Below are 27,637 nucleotides of genomic sequence, written 5' to 3' on the forward strand. Positions count from 1 at the left end.
GCAAAGAATATACAACCAACACCATGTGATTTTTACAGCGATGAGTTACAGCACATGCATGTTGGTAAAACGGCCATAGGTCTGAATAGTTGCTGTCTCTCTCTCTCTTTGTCTTAGCCCTGCAACAGAGACTGTCTGCAGGGTGTACCCTCTCCCCTCTTGCTCGAACAAGCTCCATTACCACCACATGGCCTGTTCTCATGCTGTCCTACCATGGAAGCATAGCATGAGTAGGGGTCTCTTTTTTTCCTCTTGTACTTTCCCCATTGTAGTGTACATTTCAATGTTTTTTCTCTGATTCTACCAATCTCCGACCTGTATCCCCATGTAATGTTTGTGCTATATGTGTAAGGGGGGGGGGGGGGGGGGGGGGTCCCATTTCACTGCAGGGCAACCTGCATGTGACGAATAAAGCTTTGATTGGTATTGGTATTGATTGGATGGATGGTCCTTGGTGCTTCCTTGATGACATGCAATTCAATGAAACACCAAAAGCTATGATTGGCCAAGGAGTTTGTCCAAGTCACTGCAAAAATCTTAGGAATCCAATCCAACATCTCTTACTGTACAAAAACTCTGTGTAGTTCAACTTCTATGTATGTTAGGACCCAAAAGAAACAAGCAACCAAAATAAGATCAATGTCGATCTGATTTATTCCATGTAAATAGCTAAAGTGTGTTTGCTTTGAAATAGATAGATCTGTGCCGCCATTTAAATTGTTTCCCAAGGTGATGCACATGGAGAAAGTTTGCCTGGTCAATGTCAAAACTAGTACATAAAAAGAAACAAAACAGAAACATAACTCTAAATTCAAGGTCATCTTTCAATGCAAATTTCTCACTTTCTAAATCTTTTGGAGCATACATTTAAATAAAAAAGAAAACACACACACACAAACAAAGATAAATGTGAATAATTCATTGTTCAAAAAACAGTTCAGATTCAGTTTCCTGTAGTGCATCATGTGTTTTGTCATGTGGAAAAAAATGAAAACTTCAGCCTGTATGATTTAACTGCAGTTATTCACAGTCTGAGACACTGAAAATGTTTTTTAGAAATGCTTTTTGAAATGTGAGGGTCCAAGGTGACTTCAGCCCGCTTTATGGATATCAGCATTGCATTGATCTCCAGTCACTTCATAGCTCGCCTTACAGATATCCATCGCACCCCCGTCGGCCCCTGACAGAGCAGAGTGAGAAAGCATGCGATGTTTGGTCAGATAAATCACAGCGCTTTCATGTTTCTGAAGCTGCTGCAGCATTCATCATGCACAGAGCGATGCTTTCTAAAGTCCTGCCGGTTGTTTCTTTTTCTTTTTTGGGGGGATGTGACCAAACTGTGAAATAAGACGTGAATGCGAGAACTGAATAAGATAAAGAACTCGTGAATAAAACGCAATGATTCATCCTATCTTCGTGTTCACATGTGAAATGGATTCACACAATTAGCATGGCGTGCAAAGGTACAAATATGACGCTTTGAGGTTTGAGTGATAAACTAAAGGCAGTGGATACAAATCTGATGGGGGTTTTTTCTGAGATTAATTGGGGCATTGCATTTTAATTTCCTCCCTTTCTCCTTCTCCAGCTGTTGATCTAATTAGCGGGCTTGTTGGAGACTTTGGGTGCTGCCTTTAAAAGCTCCCTCAGGCATGACTGCAGGGGGAGCAGAGAGGCAACAGGATACCTCACTGCAGCATGTGGGCGTTTATCTCTTCCACTCATCTCCTCTGTTCATAAAGAGCTCTGAGAGTCCAGTTTGCTCAGCTTTTTGATCAAAGTCAGATCTTTTTGTGTTTTTTTCCTCAGTCCACTTTATATTCAGACTGGTAAAGGTGTTTGATTTGATCTTTTGTGTGTGATGGTGGACTTAGTCTTAAAAGTAGTCAGTCAGTGGGCTTTGGAATAGTTTAATTTATGACTGGTTAATTTGCTTGCTGGCTGACTAGCTGACAGTATCTCAACTACTGAGGTTTGGGATACAGAATAAATGCTATATAGTGATATAGCATTTATTCTGAATTAACTAAAGCACAGTTCATTTTTTTCTGACTTTTCTGAATGTTGATCGCAATGTCACCCAGACCCCAGCAGCGACAGAGGGATTTTAGCTCGCTTACAATATTCAGTCACCAAACCATCTATGAATCGCGGCTCATTAGCAGAGGACCATCCTGCTCTATGAGTCATTAACCCATCAGCTTTATTTATAGACAGCCTCAGTCAGTGCTGATCATTACTGACTCCTGGGACAGTTTTATTGTGTTTATTGACATTTTATTCTCTATTTATGGAAATAACAACAGGTTCATTTTGTTTACTGAAAATTGAAACATGTGTTGGAACTAAATAGATGAAACTTGGCTTCCTTTTATGTCACATGTATCATGGACATGGTAAGGGTTAGTCAAGTGGCATGCCACATTTATTTATATATTTATATTTAATAATTCTGATTCATTTCATGATTATATTTATTATACTTTTTTAAAAAATTTTTTTTAAAATTTTATTCATTTTATTACTAATTTTCTTTTTTGCATTTTCTTTGGAATTTCTGTTTAATAAGATAAACTTTTTATTTATTATTTTTTAAAACATATTATGTTTTATTTTCTTTGTGCTTTATCATTTCTCTTCATCAGTTCTGTTTATCTTCTATTTTTTACAATTTAGAATTCATTTTACTACATTTAAGCTTTTTGAGGGTTTTATTATCACAAATTTGCCTCTTTTTCTTTTGATTCATTTTATCTAATAATTTATGTGTTTTGTTCCTTTTTACCTCTTAATTTTTTACTTTTGCCTAATTTTGATTAATTTCATTTTATGTTTAGTATACACTCTGCACATTCTAACTTTAAAGTTAAATGTAACTTTTTATTTAATAATATTTACTTTTTTAATTTCTAAATGTAATATTTATTTGTAGTTTATAGTTTATAATTTATAATTATTTATAAATATTAGCTTTTATTTAAGATTTTTCCATTATATTTAAGTTTTTACTTTGTATTTTATTATTTTACTTTTTTTTATTTTTAACTATTATTGATACTTTGATTACTTTATTCTATTTCTTCTACTATTGTTTGACAGTTGTTATTTTCATAATCTATTTTTTAATTCAATTTCTTAATTTTTGTTTCAAACTTTTACCTTGTATTTTTTATTCCATTTTTAATTTCATTTTAGTTGTGAACTTTACATTTCTGTTTGAATATGTGACAAATCAGACGAAAACAATTTTCATAAGACTGCTTCAGTAAAGTAATAGATTACTTTAGTGTAGCCATCCAATGTGCGCATGTATGTGCATGTGTTATGGCCCCGCCCCTCGTCCTGACGTCACCACTCCTCTCCAGCGTCTGTCCCCAGTCCTCCGGCAGAGCGGAGCAGAGACGGACGGTTCAAGGGAGTTGAGATCGCCTGTAATCGTTAAAAACTTCTCGGACTAGAAACAAGCTCTTACTTTTTCTTCTCACTAATTTACCGTTTATAAAAACAAAAAATTGTTTTTTTTTAAGGCAAATGTCGCTGGAAAAAAGGGGGAAAAGCAGAAGAAGAACCGTCGCGCGGCTCTCCATCAGCTCCACTCTTCACCTTCACTCGGACCGTTCTCTGAGCGCACGGGAATTCCAGCCAGCCGGGTGGTCAGTTCACATTACAACCAATTTTAGAATTACAGCCTCTGACTCTGTTTCAAAGTACTTAACCGCTCAGTTTAGTGGCTACCTCAGCAGAACTGTGCATGGAGACAAATTCGGCTTTACTCACATGATGATACACGTTATATATATTTATTCAGTTGCGCTGCTTCACACTGACTTTTTATCCCCCATAATGACTTTCTATAGTGTTTTACTAATATTTAATAGCATTTTCTCTGATAAGTTGTTTTAATGGTGTATAGTGTATATTGTTATTTTATTTCCTCCAACATTTTCATGTTTTCCTTCGTGACCTTTTTGTCTTATTATTTTATATACTGTCTTTAAAGCGGTGGTTCAAAAGGAGAAGTTCAGCAGCAGCACAGTAAAAAGTGACTGGAAATGGCAATTTGGCGATTAGAGCTTATTGTCACGCGTGCACACGCTGTTATGCGCGTGCACGGCCCTCTCCAGCACCTCTTTAGCCCTGCAAGTAAGGTCATCTGATAAGCTCAAAATCCTCTCCCTCTCAGCTTCAAGGTTTAACAGGAGTGTTTTCCATGTTAAACACTTCTGCAAGAGACCTTTTGTCCTGTTTTCACCTATTCCTCTTCATCTGCTTGTCCTCCTCCTCTCTTTTTGCCTCAGCATCCTCCTGACACATCTTCCTCCTTTTGCACTTTTTCCCTGACTCTTCTCTTGCTGCATTCTCCCTTTTCCCCCTTTCTTTTCCCTCTGGTATTCTCCCCCTCCTGTTCCTTCCCAGCCCTGCTGCATCCTTTTTCCCTGCTCTCTTCTCCCACTTGATTTTGACTGCCTACTCTTGATCCATCTCTTTACTCCCTCAAGTCCTCTTTCTCTTCTCCTCCCTATCCTCTTTTGTCCTTCTATTCACCTCTGTCTTATAAACCTTCACTCCCCCTTTGTATCCTCCTCCTCTGTCCTTTCCCTTTCCTTCATTATTTCCTGTCTTTTCCTCCCTCTCATTTTCCTCCTCTTCCCAGCCTCCTCCACTGAATCTCAGTTAACACACCTTGCCACACGAACCAATCACAATTAAACTGACATCACGTTCATGCTTCCCACACCATAAAACATGGCATACTTAGTTTTTATAGTCTGCAAATTGGTCATCATGACCTCGTGGAACGGGTTGCTGCCTTGAAGTTAGATAATCGCGTTTTTACACCTGAAGCTCTTCGGGTTGGTGAGGAAAAAAGTCCAAAAGCAACCAATTATATTCTCATTATCTCCTTCCTTTTAAAAATGGAGCTCTGTCACATTAGCACATCCTCTATTATCACTTTAAAATGAGCTAAACTCCTTCATGGAATTATAAATGCTGCTAATGTCACCATTAGCTCCTTTTGCATTTTCCCTGAATAATAACTTTTCCCCATCACTCAACTCTTAATGCTTTGTAAAGCACCGCTTGGCTGTTTTCCTGCTGGAAATCGAGACATCGGAAGTGAGTTATAGCAATCAAAACACAAATTTAAGCGATTTGCCGCCCCGAAGCTGACCGGTTGACGCGTGCAAAGTGCCACTTCTTCTTAAACAGCCGTTTGCTGAAGAACCTCCTTCAGCGCGGAGGAGGAAGTGACACTAAAACTGAGCACTTAGCGGGCCTCGTTTACCTGGAAATTCATCCCGAGGGGGCGAGAGAGTGGCGATTGTAATATTTTATGGATGAATTTCTCCGGTGATGAACGGCGGCATTTGAGGGCAGAGCATTTCTGCAGACTAATGTACTTGACCACATGCCAAGAGGAAGGCTTTTTTATTTATTACTTTATTTCTGCGGGGCAGAAATGAGCAGGTTGGCGGAACGTGGTGCTTCTCTGTGTGCAGACTTAAAGAAAAGACGTTTTAAATGTTTTCTACAAAACAGAAGAAGTCCCAGTATTATGGTTGCCCATAATACTCCTTTATTTGCCTCGTCATCATATTATTTGGAGATTTTTCAATAAAGAGTTGAGCCTTTAATTTGATCATTGATGTTGTGCTGGCTCATTTTAAGCTAAGAGAAGATTAATTTAGGTAAATAAAAGATCCCTTTAATGTATTTAGCACACCGTGATATAACAATCAACTGTAGCCTTCGGTCTCATTGGTAGTTCAATCACTCGCCTTGAAGTTCAGAAAAGCTTACATTGGGATCCGCCCACTTTGCTTAAGGTTGCTGAAGATCATTGACTTCTTTTCCTGTGTGGATGCCCCCTGATCCATCTAGGGTTAGGGGTAGATTTAGCATTGTCATGTTTGGGAAAAAATTGATTATTTAAAATGTGGTTAAATTACAAGATAATCCTACTCTTAAACAGGTGGTTAGAAGTGACTCAGGTAGATGGACAGGTAGGTAAGAAGACTGTTTGGCAGACAGGCTGATAGACCGATAGGTGGGTAGATAGTCAGATGGATAGGCAGGTAGGTATGCAGAAAGAGTGATAAACAGGTAACTAGGCAGTTAGGTAGACAGATGAACATACAGATAGGTTTGCATATAGGTAGGTAGGTTGGTCGACAGATTGATAGATGGGTAGGTAGGTAGAAAAATCACACACATACCATAAAAAGTAAACAGATTAAATACGCAATTAGTTGCATGTATATATATATATATATATATATATATATATATATATATATATATATATATATATATATATATATATATACATATATATATATATATATATATACATACAGGATCGAGGGATTACTGTAAATGGACTGACAGGGACATTTCCACTTACACTGGTGGATCAACAACTCAGCATCCAGAGTATCTTAATTATTCCCAGTAATAGAATCAGAATCAGTAAAAACAGAAAATAAATGGATGCCTTGCAAGTGTGATTCACTTCCACATTGGCTTCACTTTATACAGTCTTTACGATCAGCATTTTTTGGGGGCAGTTTAATTCCCTGTCCTTTCAGGCTCCTAGAAACATCTACGGTGGCCCACAGAGACCAATCATTAAACTCCTGTCCAATCAAACCAACTGAAAGAGAAGGTGAAACCACTAATTAGTGGTGACCGTTATCCTCATTCATTTTTAATTTCATTTGGCAGCATGCAAACTTCCAAGGACATCTTTGCCCCGGAGTTCTTGCTTCATTTCGACCACATCGCAGGTGTAAACACACGTCCCCTGGTGCATGCTGGGGGCAAAGCTGCATCGCCTCGGGCAGGCCTGGTCGCCACTTGACTCAACTCGACCTAATGTGTTTGCGTCTCGAGGTTGGCACTGAGTTAAACCCGAGAGCCTGTTCTCAGTTTCCTGCAGAACAGATGAAAGAGCTGACATTTAGTGGAGCTTAAAGTCGAATCAGACTGGCTTTTTGATGGCTCCAGCTTCACTCTTTTGCCGAAAGAGGTGTTTATTTTTCACATTAATGGAATGTGGAGGTTTTATCTCATGTTTACTGTTTGAAGATTTAGCTAACAAGCCTATAAAGGTGTTTTTATTTCATCTTACTAAACTGATCTCCGAGAATTACAGCACAAGAGGAAGTGAGGAGCTTACTTTGGGGTGCTTGATCTTGATTTAGGAGACTTTTAGTCCTGCATTGATCTGACATTGCTGCCTACAATAGATATTGTAGGTTAAGTTTAAGGCTTTGTTTTCCTGCCAGCAGATGTGTGCTGCCCATCAGAAACACCGATGATGGAAAAATGATAAAGTCTCCATGAGCATATGGCTGCTGGAAATAGTCATTACAGTTACATTCATCCACAGGGATTTGGACCGGCCCACTCTCGGCTAATTAAACTTTCGACTCCCCGATGTGCTCGCCGCTCCTGCGCTCCATCAGCCTGACCGAAATGTGTGGATAACTCGTAAACATTTTGACAACTCGCATGTGAATGCAATGCAAAGGCTGGCCAAGAAGCGCGCCGGCAGCTCACTGCAAAGCCTCTAAAAGATGCTGTTTTGGCATTTTCACTGCCTCTGAATTGGAAATTTATCTGCAAACATGAAGTAGAACACAAGTGGGAGAGATCATTTTGCTCTCTGTAGTTGGAGTTATTATTTCTGTATCTCCTCGGTTCTCAGAGGCGATCAAACAAGCTTGTTTCTCTCTTGTCCTTTTAATGACTTGTGTCATTTTCCTCATCAGATCCTAGATGGGGGTTTTTCTTCCCTGACAAAAGTTTGAGCTTCTAGCACTCCATTTTTCTCAGAGCTCAACCTCCTGCAGTGAACTCCCCCTCCCTCACCTGTATCTGTCAGAGCCATCCTCACCTCCCGCAGCATTTAGCACTGATCGTCGTGGCATTATATCAAAGAGAGGACACGGTATTTTTGTCTGCTGGCTTGTTATTGATAGCAGCCGAGCCGGCTCGCTGAGTGCTCATTTTTGAACAGGAAGGAGGGGTTTTATCGATGAGCCGCACGCTCAGGAAAATTAAATGTCACCTCAAAGGAGTTTGACCGGCTTTCAGCGGGAGCTTCCAGGTGAACATTTGCAGCCATTAAGCAATTCCCCCACTTTCTCTTCCCTGCACACTCCACATCTGAGAGTCCACCTCCGCTGCAGTTTTGTTTAATCTCCAGAGAGGCAGATGTGAAAATATCAGCAGGTTTGCAACGGAGCAGCTGAAAAACTCAAGGATAATAAACACACGCATGAACCAAAAGACTAGAGGAAGTTTTGGGGTTTTTTTTCAGCTTTAATGGAGATAAAATGATTGTTCATTAAGGTAGAGTACTTAGTGTTTGAGCCACTGTAGTAGAGCTGAGCACAAAAAGAATAACCAGAGAACATTTCAACCTTGACAGTGGCGAGGATGCAAGAAGCCCTGCTGCTCAATATGCTACTGCCCAGATAGATAGGAGACAATATGCACCCCCCTCCCTCCATCACCACCTTCAGAAACCATGGTGGGTATTGGCAGCCTCAAAGAATACAATAGGACGATCAGACTATTGAAATCACCCAACCCTACACTGCAATATCTTTTGTTCGCTCGTTCCTCTCCTTACATTCATCCTTCTTACTGGCACTAATCACTGACTTGGTTTCATCAGTTTATACTGTACTCTAGTATTCAATTGGGTTTTTGTCCCTTATTCCCAGTGAAATGCTGGCGTGTCTTAGTCCACCCCAAGAGTTTAGCTTTGTTTTCTCTCCTGAGAATCAGGCTAGAGATGCTTTTTTATCCTCTGAGATTACTAGGCAGTCTTCTTCTTGTTATAGTTTTGCTTTTCTGTCTTAGTGCAGAGTTTTTAAAACTTTTTTGTGCCTAAGGCCCATTTTCACAATTTCAAGACTTGCTTGTATTCATATCTGCACAAAATATCCTCAGATCACATCAGGTTTCAGGGAGAATACTGGAGCCTCTTTTTCACTGGAACCTATTCAGTTCGGCTCAACTCGACTTGGTTTCAGTCGTTTTCCATTACAATTGTGTGTGATGTTTGATGATTGAGAGTCTGGCAGATCCTATGTGAAAAAGGTAGGTTATTCAAAACATTAGGAGCCGCACCTGTAAAACCTCTGTCATCTCTGCTTTTGAGCCTGGATCTTCTGTTGTCTTATGAAGGCATCTTTGACTGCCCTTTTGCCAGATCTGGATCCAGCAAGATGCCTTGTCGCCAGTCTACTAGCATTTACCTTGCCTCCATCACCTTATCCAACACTTTCACACTGTTCGCAAATGGCATATCTGCCTCTGGAGTGGGATCTAGCGCTCTTTAAAATACATTTTTCCACACGGGGATTTTTACTTTGCAAGTGCCTTTTCAGCTTGTTTGGCGACTTCCTCCATGGTCTGAGAGCTGCTAATGTCACGAGACAGAAGTTGCATCGCCCTCTGCTACCAGTTTTTCTCCTTGCTTTAGGTGGTGGGACTTGTGCACTGGTGGTTAGTCGTGGTTTACTCCACAGAAGTGTTCATTACTCCTCACTGTCAATCAGCGGCATTGATGTGTCACACTTTAATAAGTCCTACCATGCTGTAACTGCAAACAGTCTGGGTTTAGCTGGACTTCCCCTAGAAAGGATTTTTAAAATACTAGAAACTGGTTGCTTCCTTGCCTTTTTTTGCAGTGTTATATCAAAATTGGTTGAGGCAGGACACTCAGACACAGCTGCATTTGGCTCAAAGCACACCATTTGGGAGATCCTTATCATAGGGTGTAGTTGGTAATGGCTGGTTTCCCCCTTGTGCTTTAGAGCGCCTCACAGTCCCTGATTTAGAAACTAGTCATAATCTGAGGCTGAAAACACCCCTCTTTGCTTAGAATAATATTCTGAATTCTGACTCATTCTCTTAATTCTGATGCTTCCTGCTATCAAATTACTGCTTAGTCAGCAGTGTTCGGCGAAAAACTGACACACAGCCATGTTTCTGACAGGTGAACAATGGCTGTAGGTTGATTTAGTCGAACAAGCCCCTGATGAGTCCATCAAATCCACCTCAGCTTCATCTGAATACTTCCTCAGTGGAAGGTTATACAATAACGGCATGTAACAATAATCGTCAATGCCAGACATTGTTCAAAGAGAGCTGAGATTTTCACATAGTTGAAAATACAATAATTTCAAAAGGAGTAGGGACCTTAGACAAAGTACTCAGTGTGCACAGATACACTGAAGTTGTGAATATCACAATTTTACACTGAGGATTAACCTCCAACCCAGATGAAGCTCAGTTTTTGATGCTTTGCTTTTGGTTTTCTTTCAGTTTGCAAGCTTTGATGCTGCGTGATGAGAGGGAAGACAGTTTTTAGAAGAAGTTTTATGTTTTAAACCAACAATTTTGTCCTCCAAAACTAGTATTGAGCCCTCTCAGGAACCTCTTCCAATAGTCTTTTTGGTTGAGCAGCTGCTCAGAGGAAGCAAAAAGCTGGTGTACTCTCAATAATGCATGTCAGTAGCTACTAATAATACTGCAGCTAATTTGCTGTGTTGTCTTTAGTTGTGCGTGAAAGCTGCAAAGCATTACTTTATGAAAATGAGCTGCATGGAAATCCACCTGCACACATTACAGCTCTAATAATGACAATCAGTGAAAGGCATTTTCATGGCGCCTCCTGCAGTCTGTGTTGCTTTAATCAGATTAAAATGGCATCATTAGTGTGCAAATGCAAATGTCCCCACTGTCGCCGCTCGCCACGTCCTGCCGGAATAATAAAGTCTCGTGGGACGTTTTTGCTGCAAAACAATTTCTTGCCGCCCCTCTAATCAGATTATAGTCCTCTGTTGCCTGTGTGTGTTTTTCAAATTTAATCACAGCTCATTTCTGACAAGGAAGTTGGTAACTTGCTTGATGTGGTCTGAGATATAAAATAAGCACTGTGTGCAAACAGCCTCTGAGATTGGCCCGCAATTTTTTGCATTTCTGTATGTGTATGTTCAAAAATGCTACATGTCCTGAAGTATGTGAACAGAACTGTCCAAATATTTGATAATTAAATCAGTCTTTGTAGTTTTTCTGCATTTTTGTGGTTTTGTCTCAGAACAGGATTGAATGCAGGTATATTTTAGATATTCTCAATACTAAATGATGCCACCAGTACATAACAGACGCTTCAGTTTACAATTTTGTTTTGTTATCATCCATCCATTCTGTACCGCTTATGCATTTAAAGGTCGCGGGGGGTCGCATCGATTTAATCAGAGGTTTTGTAATGTTGGATTGCAATGTGAATATGGACCTGAAGCTGCATTAGTTTGGTGTAGAAAAACTCAACCACTACCTTTAGCCCACTCACACAACATAAGCTGTAGTTTCTGGCTAGTGTGATGACTACAGTTTCTTGGACGCTGAGTACTAGCTAGTTGTGAAACTCTTCCATCCATATTCTACCACTTATTGATGTCCAGGTCACGTGGGTAGCTGTCTAAGCAAAGAGGCCCAGCCTTTCCTCTCCCTGGCCTCCTTTAGTTCTTCTGAAGGGGAATTGAGGCAATCCCAAGCTGGCCAAGGGCTCACCTCAACTCAGGAAGCACTCAGGATTCATTTAGTCAGATACTCAAACCGACTCCAATACACTTTTTAGTGTATTGGAGTAAGGACTCTACTCTGAGCCCTCTCAAACGGTTGAGCTCCTCACCGTATCTCTGAGGGAAAGCTTGAAGGAAGCTAATATTGCCACTTATATCTGTGAAGTATCATTGAGCTCATTCTTTTGATTGTGGCTGTATGACCGGTCAGCAAGACTCCTGATATACAGTAACAGATCGATTTAATTTTTTTCCGTAAATCCTACGTCTAAAGGACTCCAGATGAAATTATACACATGCACACTTGGTATTAGTATTCTCTATAGTCATTTCAATTGTATAAATGTGCATTACACCATTTCAGTTTTTTAGATTACTTGTTCTTTTTGTGCGTGTGTTATTTTTAAGAGACTCCTTATTTCTTTAAATGTATTTAACTCTCTGTTAAATGAATATGTTACAACACTACAACGCTTCATGAAGCACTTCAGTCAGTCCACACTAAGTTTCCTCTTTTACCAGCTCACTGAGCTCATCCATGTTATTGTCCAAACACCTCCCATTCCGCATGATGATCGCTGGAACAGCTCCAACTCTGAAACCTTGTTGTTTCCTTCTTAGCTTTTGAGGATTGTGTCTCATTTCATTTAATAAAGATGGGCAGGGGAAACATATCTCCAAGCTAGTCAGTGAGCCTGTTGAGTTAGTTGCTAAGGGGACAATAAGTTTGCAGTGTCTTTTCAAAATGTTGCGCCATCTGTTTGTGTCTTGTAAAGGGTCTAGATTTAAATCTGGGTTGGAAAAGGTTTTTACATCCATGGTTTTGAGCAATCAGCTATCACATAAAGGATATCTAAATACTCTTTGTCTTTGGATTTGTGTGTTCTTTTTGTAGTTTGACTCGCTTTTTAGAAATATCTACTGTTTCATGCTGCAAAGTTTTGAGGATTTGGAAGCGATAGAGGTGGTATAGCATGCAAAGAGTTTTCTACACTCTGTTATTCCTGCGAAGAAATAAAAGTGAGGTTCCCTTGTTCTTTACAATATGTTCCTGACCTTCCTCACTGCCACTGTGACTCAGAACTTAAATCTGTTTTGGATTTATTTCTTTATTGCTTTTCAATTGTTCTCATGAATCACATCTCTTTTTCTCCCCGACTTCAACACACTTGCTCTTTGCATTGATTCAGAAAAACACTCCCTGTTCATGCTGGGGCTCATTTCTTTGCCAGCCTTATTTTCTGCTCCTGCAGCTTTGACCTTTGACTATGCTACTGATGTAGAAAATTAGCATTGCTTCTGGAAGTTGCACCAGATTTACTTGAATGCCTAAGTGAGTGTTCTTGAATGTTTATAATTGGCTGGGTGCTCCCATCCAGTCCCTAAATCCTTTATGTTTGTTTCCCATTCAGTTGAAAAGCTGCCGATGAGCCAACATTTTTTTTAAGTACCGGCCATGGCTGCCCATCGAATCATCAGAGTGACTAACAACAACCACATCCTGCCTCGATGTAAGTCTGAGGGGACGCTCATCGACCTCAGTGAAGGGGTGTCCGGGGCCAGTCTCAGCGATGTCAAAGGTCAGTGTCCAACTGCAGCCACGCCACTTTTGTGCAGTTGCAACGCGTTTGTTGCCCTTTGAGGTCCAAACCCATGATTCGTTTAAAAAAACGTTTCATTAAATTTCACTTGAAATCTGGAATTTAAATAATTTGTTTTAATTTTTATGCTTTTCATCTTTTTGCAGTTAAATTATTCAGCTAAAAATAGGTTTATTCATTTCCGAGTTCTTTCACTTCACTGGTTTCATCTCATTACAGCTTTGTTTACATGCTCCATATACGCTAATGAGGTGATCTAAATATAGTAAATTATGCAGTAAATTATGTGCTTCATCTGATCATACACACCTGAGAAAATATAGTTGGATTCAGATTATTAGAGACAAGCTTTTGGTTGTTCTGTGGGTACTGTGGCTATCTTATGATCTGTTTTTACTGAACCACTGACCCATTTGGATACAAGTCTCTCAGGGAGATCCAAAGTACGACTACCTAATTAGCTCAACTGGTTCATTATATCTGTCTCTGATTATGAGACAAGCACTGTTAACTACAGCACAGTGATTAAGTGCACTTACCTAAAGTAGGGCCAAACCAGTTACAAAACTCTTTGCAATCAGGACAACTACAGTGTAATCTCTTTTCCTTTTCAGTGCCTTCTCCGAGTGCCTTAAGGCTGGACACTTCAGCCTCCTATGGAGCTGCACAGGAAGTTGTTGCCATAAAGGATTATTGCCCGAGCAGCTTTACCACTCTCAAATTCTCCAAAGGTGATCGTCTGTATGTGCTGGACACATCAGGGGGAGAATGGTGGTATGCCCACAACAACACAGAAATGGGATACATCCCAGCCGCATATGTCCAGCCGGTCAGCTTCAGGAACTCTTCGCTGAGCGACAGTGGGATGATTGACAGTGCTGGGGAGGGGTATGAGGATGGACTAAAGGAATCTGGAGGTCTCGGAGAGTGGACAGCAGTGAGCCTAAGGCCCTCTCCAATTTACAACAACAGCCACTTTTCTGCAAACCCCTTTATCTGTCCCTTAGATCAAAACTGCAAAGAGGCAGATGTGAGACACTCCGCAGATCTCAATTTCTTTGATGCTCTGGCATCACCATCGACATGCTCCACCTTTAGTACTAGTACAATCGTGAACAATGGGTTTCACAGCTATAATTTTAACGGTACTAACCCTATCAGCCCCATCCAAGAGATTACACCTAACCTCCACAGGGATAATCCATTTTTCAGGAGTAAGCGTTCCCACAGTCTGTCTGAACTGTCCGTGCTACAAGCACAATCAAATGCAACCTTACCTTCTTCTGGATTCTTCACGGGCCTTAAGGCTCCGTCACCGGAGCAGTTTCAGAGCAGGGAGGACTTCAGGACTGCATGGCTAAACCACAGAAAACTAGCCAGGTCTTGCCATGACCTTGACTCTCTTGGTCAGAGTCCAGGATGGGGGCAGACACAGCCGGTGGAGACCAACATAGTGTGCAGGTTGGACTGTAATGGAGGGGTTGTTCAGCTTCCAGACACCCACATAAGCGTGCACATTCCAGAGGGACATGTTAGCCATGGAGACCACCAGCAGATCTCCTTGAAAGCCTTACTAGACCCTCCTCTAGAACTAAATAATGATCACTGCTCTACCATAAGCCCTGTGGTGGAACTCAAGCTCAGCAACATGGAGACCAAGTCTTTCATCACGCTGGAGATGAAGGTATCAGTAACTGTGAAGAGAGAGAGCTGTCACACTGCTGAAGTGGTTTGTGTTCGTAGTGATTTTAAAGAAGGGCCTTATACACCAATCCCTAATGCTTACATATACAAGGATACAGTGCAGGTACAGCTGGATAGTCTCGAGCCCTGCATATACGTGGCTGTTGTGGTTCAGTCACAGTACCTCAGCCACAATACAACTGTTTGGGACCACGTGCAGAAGAAGGTAACTTTGGGTGTATATGGACCCAAGCACATTCACCCATCCTTCAAGACAGTTGTGGCCATGTTTGGGCATGACTGTGCTCCTAAAACCTTGCTGGTAAATGAAGTCGGCCGGCAGTCTAGCTCAACTCCGCCAGTGGCCCTCCAGCTGTGGGGGAAGCACCAGTTTGTTTTGGGATACCCTCAGGACCTCAAGGTTGGTTTGTACTCCAACATGTCCAACTACCAGGTAAAGGCAAGCGAGGGCGCTGGCATGATTCGTGGATTTCAGGTAAAACTGGGGAAAGTGAGCAGACTCCTGTACATGATCACATCGCACAACCCCAGCAGTATCTCAGACTTTACTCTCAGGGTCCAAGTCAAAGATGCCCTCGATTGTATCCTGACTCAGTTCTGCGTCCAAACCCCACAGCCACCGCCAAAGACAGGCGCAAGGATTACAGGCCAGAGGAGGTTCTTGAAAAAAAAAGAGGTGGATAAGATTGTCCTCTCACCTTTAGCTGTCACCTCAAAATACCCCAAATTTCAGGAGCGGTGCATTACAAACCTGAAATTTGGGAAACTGATAAAAACAGTTATCAGACAGCACAAAAGTACCTATTTGTTGGAGTACAAGAAGGGGGATGTTATTGCCTTGCTCAGTGAGGAGAAAATCAAACTACGAGGGCAGCTGCGGACCAAAGAATGGTACATTGGATACTATCAGGGGAAGGTGGGGCTTGTCCACGCCAAAAACGTTTTGGTTCTGGGTAAGGTCAAGCCCATTTATTGGTGTGGACCGGACTTAACGACCACAATGCTGCTGGAGCAGATCCTGAAGCCTTGCAAATTTCTTACTTATATTTATGCGACTGTGAGGACGGTTTTAATGGAGAACGTTGGTAGCTGGAGGGCATTTGTGGATGCACTTGGATATGGGAATTTGCCATTGAATTATTTTTGTCGGACTGAGTTGGACAATGAACCAGAGAAGGTGGCATCAGTTCTGGAGAAACTCAAAGAGGAATGTACCAATATGGAGAATAAGGAGAGGAAGTCCTTCCAAAGGGAACTCATGATGGTAAGACAGAGTCATGGAAGTTTTGGTATTAATGTTACAGTATAACGATATAATGGATGATATTCTTGTTTGTCTATTGATAGATGGCTTAGACCAATCTTGGTGAAGCTAAATAGCTTAAAGGATTTTGTGACAGTTGGTGGAATATAACTTTATTTCTTTGTTTTCTGTAAACTGATTGAAACCTGAAATTTCCATAACTTACGTTGTTTTTGTAGTCCTTTATGTGTTGCATTTTTCAAGAACACAGACCGGTCATTTCCCACTCATAAACCTAGCTTGATTGATCTGCCTCACATAAGTATATCTGATTTTTATTGGCTTCATAATATAGACATTTGCATAATAAGCAAAAGATCCCTGATTTAATGCCAGGAGAAGACAAAGATTGTGGCTATCAGGGTGCTATTAAGGGTATCCAGTTTTTTAAAAATCTGCTAACCTGATAACCAGCTAACGAAAGCCCTTCCTGTCTCATGAATTACTACTTTTGTGGCAGTCCTCATTAGGGCTGCTGAATTATGGCAAAAATGCTAATCACGATTATTTTCACTGAAATTGAGATCTCGATTATTTGACGATATTTATTTAACAATAACAATGTATTGAATAATGACTTTAAAGATTGTCAAAAAATAATATAAAATAGTGTGCAAATACCGATAACAGTGCAAATGTTTGCAATATAAATGAAATGAAAAATGTAAACATTAATGTTTAGTGAACTTTGCAGTGTTGCTCTGTGGTGCAGCTACGACACTGTAGCTTACACACTATGTCTAATTGATCCACGTCTGACTCCCCCAACCCATAATGTTTCCACACCACTGAAGGTTTTTTTACCTCTCTTTTCAACAACGGCAGTCACTCTCCTCTCCAAATAACTTCTGCTTAGCTTTCCGAGCTTCCCTCGGGTCCTCTTAACCAACGGTTCCCAACCCCCGGGCCTCGGACCAGTACCAGTCCGTGAGTTGTTTGGTACCGGGCCGCGAGAGTTAAGGCTCAGGTGTGAAATGTATAGTTTTCAGGGTTTTTATCGGTTTTCAGCCTTATTTTGTTATCGTTTTGATCGTTAACTCGGTTTTCCTGGGTCTTTTCACGTGTGTTATGAATAAATTTCATTTTTTTCGGTACCGGTACTAGTTTTATTTTGTTGCATTTATCCGCGACACCTTAAAGGCCAGTCCATGAAAATATTGTCGGGCATAAACTGGTCCGTGGCGCAAAAAAGGTTGGGGACCGCTGCTCTTAATTGTTGTGACACGTGTTCGAAATGCAAAGAGGTGCGCTCGATTTGCCACACGGAGCAGCGTGAGAGTAAAGCACGAGGGAGGGGCTAATAATCGGCTCAGTCATTTTTAATGATCGTTGAAAGCCCAGATCGTAATCGTGATTAAAATTCGATTAATTGAGCAGCCCTAGTCCTCATCCTGCTGCTTCTCCAGTGAGTCTGTCATCCAGTTTCACATCCAGTTTCACTATCTTGCTAGTGTTGGTCCTTGTTGGTCTGGAGATCTTGAGGAACCTCCAGCAGATGGAGGACTGGTTCATAGTCAGCTACTTCAAGTTTACTGAGGCTGCAGAGCAAAAACAGGATGTCCAACTGCAACAACAGTGCTAATGGATTTGGAGTTTTGGACACTTGAATACCTGCCTAGGTATTCTGTTTGGCCAAAAAAAAAAAAGACTTGCAGGGAATGTTTGAAAATGCTCTTTTCTCAGGCACTGCCTTTGAGTGCAAGCCATTTAAACTTGAGTGCCTCCCATTTTCACCAACGTACCATGGCCTCATTCTCCAGGACTGTGCACTCAACAGTTGTGAAACTCCATCCTTTTTGTCTACAAAAGGTGAGCTTAAAAAACAAAAATCTTACACTGTCTATTAGAGAATGAGGTCTTGTCCACAATGGGAAAGTCATTTAGCTACAAACGTATTCAGAAATAGTAATAATGCTGATGACAAGTTTTGGAGCTCAAGGTGACATCTTGAAAAAAAAGCAGCAAATTCTCACATTTAAGTTGGAGGAAAAATGGACACTTCGCTGCATAATCCCTTTGGAATAATGCAAGTTCACAATCGATACATTTTCCGTTATCAGAGCTATAACATAAAGGCGTGAAATGAGTGCCATTCCTCTAATCCTCCAACAGTTATAGACTATTGAAGAATATATTCAAGCTCAGCAATTCATGCACTTCATTAACATATCAATAAGTATGGGCTTTTATTCTGAAATGTGGCATATTACAAAGTGTGAGAGGGCTGTCAGTTGATTGCTGCATCATTAGGTTTGCTCCCCGTCCCTCTTCCCCGCTGTTTTTCTTTCCCTTTCTTTCTCCCCTTTCTTTCCCCAGTCAAGTCTGTCCCGTATTTAACAAGTGAAAATAAAATAAAATAAACAATAAAAGGTGAATCAAATAGACCATTACGACAAGGCTGGGGTGGTCCATTTGGTAAAGTAAATCCGTAAGCCAAACGGGACAGGCAAAAAAAAAAAAAAAGGTTTGCTCTGTGGTGGCAAAAAGAATCATGTCTCTCAGCCAATCAGAAGAAGTCGCCATTTGATTTATTGCTTCTTTGCTGGAACAGCCATCAACATTATGTCTATGCACTACTGTAGTAGCCCACAGTGTGACACAGTCTTGGTGTGAACTGGAAGGATTTGAGAGTGCGTGCTCACGCACATGAATGGTAAACAACTCATCTTAGAGCCTGAGGTGGGCTCACAGTGGAAACGGCCATCACATGAAAAATGAAGGCGAAAATAAGGAAGAAAATCCTGTAAAGGGAAAGCACTGAAATGAACCTTAACATCTGCAGTTTGGGGTAGGAACGGCTCTGTGACGCACATGCAGGGCGGCCTTGATGTGTTTTTCTTCTCCAACATTGCTGGCACCCTGGGGGAAGCAAAAGTAGTCCTGAGACATTTCCATCACCAAACGGCATTATTCTGAAAGTACTTCTGCGACTGCTGCTTATCTGAGCAGAGTTGATGAAGCGTGCACGCGCTGTTGCTACAGCTCGGTGCGACTGCAGGTCACGGCCGCCGGAGCAGGTTGAGGTGAAACGCCTTCCTAAATGGGATTTAGAAGTGTAGCTGTTGCTCATTTTCTCCTGATGCATTCTCCCTCACTGTTTTGTTTTGGGGTTTTTTTCCAGGGTAACTTGATTGTAGCTGTATGGCTGTAAGTCATATCATCAGCCCCATAATCAGCCATCCTGCAGAGGAGGAGCGCTCTTTTATGTTTCATAAAAGGCTTTTATTCTGGTGAATACCTTCAGCCCCTGTTTAGAGCTGGGCGATATAAGATTTTTTCATATCACGATATGTTTTTTTTTCATTTCAGGCGATAACGATATCTATCACGATATAAGCCAAATAACTATATTTGTAAGATTTAAATGTGCCGTTGCTCACAAGTAAAATGTGAAATAATCAGCAGCTTGTTTTTATTTAAATATTTATTTCCCATAATAAGTTCAACAGGGTAGATGTACTTAAGGAACATGAGACTTTTTCAGATAAATAAAGGCAAATATTGCAAACTACACAAAAGGCAGCCGCTAAAGCGTTTAAGTTTCAAAATAGAACAAACAAATGGTAAATGGCCTGTATTTATATAGCGCTTTACTAGTCCCTAAGGACCCCAAAGCGCTTTACATATCCAGTCATCCACCCATTCACGCACACATTCACACACTGGTGATGGCAAGCTACATTGTAGCCACAGCCACCCTGGGGCACACTGACAGAGGCGAGGCTGCCGGACACTGGCGCCACCGGGCCCTCTGACCACCACCAGTAGGCAACGGGTGAAGTGTCTTGCCCAAGGACACAACGACCGAGACTGTCCAAGCCGGGGCTCAAACCGGCAACCTTCCGATTACAAGGCGAACTCCCAACTCTTGAGCCACGATCGCCCCACAGACTAAATTGTCAATTCCACTTAGAAACAAAATATTAATTCTAAAAATAAATCTTAGTTTGTTTTACAGAAGAACAGACAAAATTTACTAACTTTTGTCAATATCAAATAAACTGAGAACTAAAAGGAAATTCTCAATCTCTCCTTGTTGTATAGCTGAGCTTTTCAAACAGTTTTAACAGTTACTTTAGTCTGACAAAAGCCGAATGACGAATTAGCGCTTCCAGTCAGAGACTGAGGCTACGTCCACACGTACACGGGTATTTTTGAAAACTGAGATTTTCCGTTTTCGTTTTAAAAAATAATCCCGTCCACACATAAAGGCAGAAATGAAGGAAAACGCTGCTATGAACATGCCAAAGCAGCAGGTGGCGCTAGATTCCTAACCGTGAAGAAATGTTGGCCAATCAGAAGTCTAGAAGCCTCGGTGGGAAAAAGTAAACAAAGCTGGGGCATAGAAGCAGAACAGAGTCGTATGTGTGGAGGGACAGTAACTGTGTGTATATGTAAGCATTTAAACACTGCAGAGAGTAGAATTAACAGTAACAGTATTGTAGAAATTCATTTCACTGAAACAATAACGTGGCACACAGTGTGACGTCAAAAAATGTGCACACCTTTGACGCTGCCCGTATTTCTCGTCCACACGTAAATGCAAAAATGGAGTTTTTAAAAATCTCCGTTTTCAGTGACCAATAACGCCGTTTACGTGTGGACGAAAGGTGCAAACGCATAGAAAAATCTGCGTTTTCAAAAATACCCGGGTACGTGTGGACGTAGCGCATGCACCAGTTTATTGTATTTCCAGACTTGCTTTCGGCACAATTTACAGTGCACGCTACTCTGTTTTTTGTCAGACTTGAAATAGCCGAAATACCTTCACACTACGGAACTTCTATGGCTCTTCCGTTCGACAATCTCTCCGGCATTGGAACCATCATCTGTTTTCTCTTCGGTCACACTCGGTTGATTTTTCTCACACTCATTTCCTCCATTACCCGGGTGGTACGGTGGCTGGCTGCTTCCCAAACAAATACACATGTGCGGCTTGGCACTTGTGCTGTACGTAACAAGTCACGTGACGTGAAGCTGCAGCTGTGATTGGTTCGGCTCTGCGCTACGTAATTTGGATTGGCTGTTTTTTTTTTTTTGGTTTGGTTTTTTTTAAGAGGACAAGAGCGGCGAGGTCTATCGCGATAGTTTAATTTTTCTATCGAGAAAAGGTTATATCGCGATACATATCGTTATCGTTCTATCGCCCAGCTCTACCCCTGTTGAAGCTTTCCAGTTTGCTATGTGGACAAAGTGTGTCTTGGCTTTCTTATCTCTGAGCCAGACTTCATCCTTGACTCCACTAAACCTTTTTTTTTTTTTTTTTTAAATCTTCGCAGAAAAATCAAACAAATACACGCACGTCTGTCACTGAAGTCCAGCAATTTCCTTTCATCACCAAGGACAGTTAGAAATGTGTCCCGCTGACCTCAATAGAAAGATTTGTCCACATGGTTTACAGAGTTAGACTGATGTATTATAAGGGTTGTTTTGTTTTTTCTGTGTGATCTAGCTGAATGCTGCTGCAGAAAAACAGCCTTTGACCTGTTTTGACCAACAACAACCTAAAAATGTCTGATTGCTAAGCTCTTTGAACTGAATTACACTTAAAGTCTCTTTGAAAACTGAAATCTCATAAAACTAGCCTGTGTCCAGTGTTGGTCAAGTTACTTGAAAAAAGTAATCAGTAACTAATTACTGATTACTCCCCCAAAAAAGTAATCCCGTTACTTTACTGATTACTTATTTTCAAAAGTAATTAATTACTTAGTTACTTAGTTACTTAGTTACTTTTTAAAAACACGATTTACAACCTGAATAGGTGATAAAGTGATAGATCTTTCAGCCCAATTCTACTTTTTCTACATAATCCATCATACAAAATGTAATCAAATGGAAAAGTCTCTTTTTAAAACTTGTTTTATCAGTTTTAATCTTTTAACTTTATGCATCAAGCAAAACATTTAATTATATGCAACATTCTCTGACTTGAATAAATTAGTTTAACATTTAAACCTATTTTCTACACATTCCAGCACATAAACTAAAATATTTTTTGTGTTTTCACTCACTCTTTCAAACAGATGCAAGTAAAACACAGCAGAAAATAAATAAAGTCAAAGACTCAGCGGTCCTTTTGCTCTATTTTCACCTGTAAAGCAGGAGCAGGGTAGGCGGAGGGTTACCCTGGTGCAGGTGTGCTGCGGTCAGTTGAAGAATCCGCGCGAGTGTCTCTGTGAGTTTCCCATTACGTCGTAGCTACTCGGTGCTTGCTCGGAAGTTTAGGGGTTTTTTTCGCTGTAAAAAGAAGTTTTCTTCCCACGCACAGCGGACACTAATGTTTTTGTCACTTTTTATGGAATCAAACTCAAAGTAAGGTCAGTACTTCCACGCTTTAAACGCTGCACGCTCATACTCTCTCCCGCACTCGATATATTATCCATTGTTGATCTGCACACAGCTGCTGTCACCAACGTCGCACTTGCTTACGTCACTGTCATGAGACATTCTCGCAAAAAAAATCACGGTTTTAGTAACGCAGTAACGCAGCGTTCCTACGGGAAAGTAACGGTAATCTAATTACCGATTTTGCAATAGTAATCCCTTACTTTACTCGTTACTTGAAAAAAGTAATCAGATTACAGTAACGCGTTACAAGTAACGCGTTACTGCCCATCTCTGCCTGTGTCTCAGGCCTAAAAGCTCACTTTAAAAACATATTTAAAGATTTAAATAATACACTACCGTGCAAAAGTATTGAGCCAGCCTTGAGCTATTGTCTTGAGCAATCGTTTCTGGCTTTCTGAAGGTGTTTCAAGGTTTTTTGGGGACATTGGTTACTTTTTCACTAATTTTCCAGTCCAGTCGTTGTACTTGCACATTGTTTGTTTAAGCCACTTAACAATTAAAAAAAAATATGACAGGGGTGACATAGTGTTGTGTTTACACATAAAAGACAACTTGGCAAAGAATCTTTTTTAAAATTGTATCTTTAGGCACTTTGTCAATAGCAGCCTGTCACAAAAGCACAATTTTCACGTTTCCCAAGTAGCTGTTACTAAACAAGGCAAACAGGGGGGAGCTGAGGTATCCCAAATTACACAAGAACTGGAGTGAAAATCTGTGGCAACAGGTCTGATGGAGTGATGAATAAACATTTGATGTTTTTGGTACAGATCATCTTCAATATGTACAGAGGAGGTGAGGATCTAAAAACAGTGATCCCAAACACACTGCCAATGCAGTAAAATCATACCTGGATAGAAAAACACACAGTGGAGCACTATCAGTCATGGATCGGCCTCCCTGAGCCCGGACCTCAACATTATTGAAGCAGTGTTGGGTCATCTTGAACAGAACAAAAGGCAGAAACATCCAAAGAAGAGCTCTAAATGCCCGTCAAGAAGCCTGCAGAACTATTCCTGAAGACGACTTAAAGACGTGACAAGAAAGCTGCCTAAGAGAGTTTATGATGGTGCAAAGAAATTTAAAGAACATTTATACCTTTTAAGTACTCATTCATACTCTAGGTCAGTCTGATATTTAAATTTTGACTGTAACTTTTTGTGTTCCTCACTAGAAGAGGTTAAAGTCTTTAAGTTTCAATTTTCCTCTCTGTAAATTTTACTGCCTCTTTTTGCCCTCCACAGTGGATTTAAGGCATGGGCTTCTTTATAGTTTGATAATTCACAGGGAGCTGGTTGATGTTAATATGAGGTTAAGTATTGCTGAAAACAGCTGGCGGCAGTTGCAGCAGCTGGTGATGAACTGTGAAAACCAGGATAAATTAGGTTTATGTGGCAGAGAAACAGAAAACCCATCTCACAGATCCAAAATGATAGTAAATATTCCTCGTTTACATGCTTCAAATAATTTGTGTTTATGTATCAAAGAGTTTTTTTCTTCTCCTCTCGCTTAAACCAAAACATGTTGTTGACTAACTCTGCATTTGGATGATGGTAGCGTTGAAAAACACGAGTCTGATCTCAGTCCAAGCATAGAAACTGCAGATCGTCTTAGTGCCGGTGTTGGTATGCTTGACACCCTCATCTTTCATCAAATAAATAACCAAAGAGATACTTTATCTGAGTGAATACAACTTTGAAAGTTTAAAAATTTACAGATGATAAAAGGTGATGAAGTCAAAATATATGTTATTGCAGTACTCATCATATCACAAAATGCTAAAAACTACAGTAATATCGTATCGTGGGTGAAATATTGCGATAGTATTGTATTGTGGTGTGCCTGGTGATTTCTGCTTCTATTGCCATCAGTGATTCCAGTGAGGAAAACATTAGATGGGCTACACAATATGGAAGATAACCTGGAAGTTTGAATCTTTCTTGGCAGGCAGGTTTTTATATATATATCAATGAATGGACAGATTTCCAATATCCAAAATGTCTTTTCTTGTTTTGGACTTCAGGTAATCATAGCTTCTGTGGGTTTGGATAAGGTTTGGCTGCACAACAAGATGGCTCAATGAGTAGATATTTCAGTATTTAACCAGCTGCCTGAAGTGGTGCTTAATTTTTTATGTGCATTATACCGCTAGTCATTATCTTTTATCTTCCAGAACAAAGGCGTTTGACTTTGGTACTAAATTTACATCTTTTATGGTTTTGCCTCATAGCATTGTTTTTTTTTATTGGACAAATGAGACTGAGTATTATGATGCTGTCACCATTTGTTTGCCTAATTTGTCTGTTCAGTTGATGAGGTTTTATGGTGTATTTGTCATCATACCCTGAACACAGCTCATGGACTCCTTAAAACTATCTCTGGGCTTTATGTCCAGACTCATCTGGACCTTATTGCCTCCTGTTGTGAAAAATTCCTGCTGCAAGGTTTTCCCCAGAGAGCGGTGAATTGTGTTAATCAAGCTGCAGGAACAAAAGACCTGAGGCTTGAATTACCAGATCTTCTCCTCAAAGGAAAAAATTGCTCGTCTTATGTAATTGTTACTCAACAAAACACTGAATGAGAACCAGCGGCTTCAAAATCCTCGATTAACAAACAAGGCATTCATTGTTTTCTCTGGCTTTTACTTTAGCTGGACGAGATCTGCAGGAAAGAATGCCAGATCCACAGTAATCGGTGTGTCCGAATCAGGATACAACCAGCAACACAGGGATTATATGACTAAATATGTTGTGGGTTTCCTATAATCAAATTTAGGTCATACTAAAGGTCACTTGTGTATGTTAATGACTTCCTTGGACAGATGTGTGAGGAAAGTAGGATGAACAAAGACGGGTTAAAGATTGATGATCGATGATGGGTACAAACTCTGGAAGTAAGTATCTACATCTTGATGGGATGTCATTGGTTCATTGTGCTGCCCTGTGGTTTCTGTTATAAGAGAGGAGGATGGAAATTATCCTTTGAGGGAACAGTGTGAGAGCTGATAAAGTGAAGAAGAAGAATTTTAGACATGAGTTGGTAAGAACAGGTTCCTTAAGTGGAACAAGTAAATTTAAAGTTCCAAATGATCTGATTTTTGATAATAGCATTTGAAATAACCCTTCTGAAATGTCACATTAACATGATTCCTCTTTATAACTGAAAAAGAAAAACACTCCACGTAGCTGGTACGAGGGGTAGTGGAGGCTCAAAAAAACACCTGACAGTTTGGAAAAAAGTACATCTTTTTACTCTGTGGTTGGTTAGGCATCAAAAGCATTGCGGTTAGGGTTATATTTCAGCGTAAAAAAGAAGATTCTCCTCGACATCAAATGTTTATTAAAAGTTCTAACTCGTGTAAAGGTGACAATACTGGTGCACGTTTTACATACCCTAAAGCTTGCTTGACTTTGAAATGTAACTATAGGCTGCAACAGCTTGCACAAACAAGTGGGACTGCTTTCTGCTTCACTGATTGATGCCTCTCGTGTCTGTCAGTAGATAAGTGGTGAGGCTTTTAGCTTAACCTTTAAAGAGCCAGCCTGGCAAATTATAGCACACAGGTATTCCAAGTCCTTTTATAAAATTAAACATAAGCAGCAGCCAGGTGCTGCTAATCAAATGCACTTGATTAAGTGTGAGCACCTCTATGAAAGCAGAAGGTTTGGCAGTTTGCTGGTCTGAAGCATCCAGGAATGGACGTCCCAGCAGACCGTCAGACTGTGCAGTGCCCAGAGAAAGTGCAAAAATACAAGAGCTACATCTTAGACTCTACAGACCTCAGTTAGCATGTTAAATGTTAAAGTTCACGACAGCTTGTTTAGGAAAAAGACTGAACAAGTATGACTTGTTTGGAAGGAGAAAGGTTCATCTTGGTAAAAAGAACATGGGAGCACAGCTTAGGTTTGCAAAGTACAGACAGAAAACAAAGTGGAGATGTTTGGCTACAGTACACAAACCCAACTCAGCTTATCAGCACAAACACCTCATACCAGCTGTCAGCACGGTGGTGGAGGGGTCATGATTTGCGTCAGAATATGAAGTCCTCTGTATACCAAAGTATTATAGGATCATATGCGAGGCCATGTGTCTGAATGCCCAGACCAAAATGGGTCACGCAACAGGATAATGATCCAAAGCACAGCACCAAATATACAACAAAATGAATGAAAAAGAAAATAATCAGAGTGCCTCAGTGCCCCAGGCAAAGTCCAGACCTCAACCAGATTGAAAGGCTGTTGCGGCACATACAGCACCTCTCATCCTGTGACAGCTTGTATAGGCTTCAGTCTAAATGCAAACCTAACCAGGAAGTGAAAGACAAACTAAAAAATCTATTTGTCTGAAAACAAAGTGCCAAACAAAACTACTGAATCATGGAGTCCAAATCACAGACTCCAGGCTGTTGCTAATTTGAATTAATGCCATTAAACACAGTGTTCATTTTGTAAATTATATTCCCTTTTAAGGTGAATACCTAGTGACTGACTATTAGGCATGTAGCTTTTCTTCAGTTTGTGACTCATCATGCCTGGTTTCAAAAATCAAAATGCAGAAATTCAAGATGAGACTTTGCTAAGCAATGTTTAATGTCACACTGGCTGGAATTATCTTTTAAATTAAGTCACAAGATTGTTCAAAGAAAGAGCGTGTGCTTAGCTCCCATAATTCTCCTCTCACTCCTAATTAAGGTGCCATAATTGTTCCACCAACATTTTCTTTTAATCCATTTTTTTGGATCTGTTACTACTTATTTCTCTTCCTGGCTCCCTCACTCTCTTTATTTTCTTTGTGAGCCCACACAGCAGCAGAGTTGAAAAGATTTCTCAGGATTTTTTTTCCCTTTTCGCTCTTATTTCTGTTGCTTTTTCTCCACAGCAGCAGTCATTACAGGAGGTCTGAGATGCAGCAGGAGGTCGAAACAAGAAAGAAAGAGTGAGGGGGGCAAAATATAAAAGGAGGAACAGAAAAAAGTAGTAGTTTATGAACTATCCCCCAAACTCCCTTTGCGTTAAATTGCTCAGACCGCTGCGCAGTTTATCATTTTAGCCATGTGCACTGGAACAACTTTTCATTTC

At 40.6% G+C, this 27,637-nt stretch overlaps 1 protein-coding gene across 2 annotated transcripts in view; it reads left to right on the forward strand.

Moving 5' to 3' along the window:
- The first annotated feature begins 2,087 nt into the window (after nucleotides 1-2,087).
- Nucleotides 2,088-27,637, forward strand: part of LOC113016516 (SH3 domain-binding protein 4-A-like) — a 44,670-nt gene continuing 19,120 nt past the window's right edge. Inside the window, exons 1-4 of one of the 2 annotated variants that reach the window (XM_080297541.1) lie at nucleotides 2,088-3,431; nucleotides 3,528-3,653; nucleotides 13,019-13,186; nucleotides 13,822-16,175. In XM_080297541.1, the coding sequence (XP_080153667.1) occupies nucleotides 13,063-13,186; nucleotides 13,822-16,175 (2,478 nt within the window). In that variant the 5' untranslated portion in view covers nucleotides 2,088-3,431; nucleotides 3,528-3,653; nucleotides 13,019-13,062. Of the gene's footprint in view, nucleotides 3,654-13,018; nucleotides 13,187-13,821; nucleotides 16,176-27,637 lie in introns of both variants that reach the window. The other variant, XM_026159405.2, reaches the window with a different exon arrangement.

The sequence above is a fragment of the Astatotilapia calliptera genome, chromosome 23 (assembly GCF_964374335.1).
Source record: "Astatotilapia calliptera chromosome 23, fAstCal68.1, whole genome shotgun sequence".
Classification (NCBI taxonomy): domain Eukaryota; kingdom Metazoa; phylum Chordata; class Actinopteri; order Cichliformes; family Cichlidae; genus Astatotilapia; species Astatotilapia calliptera.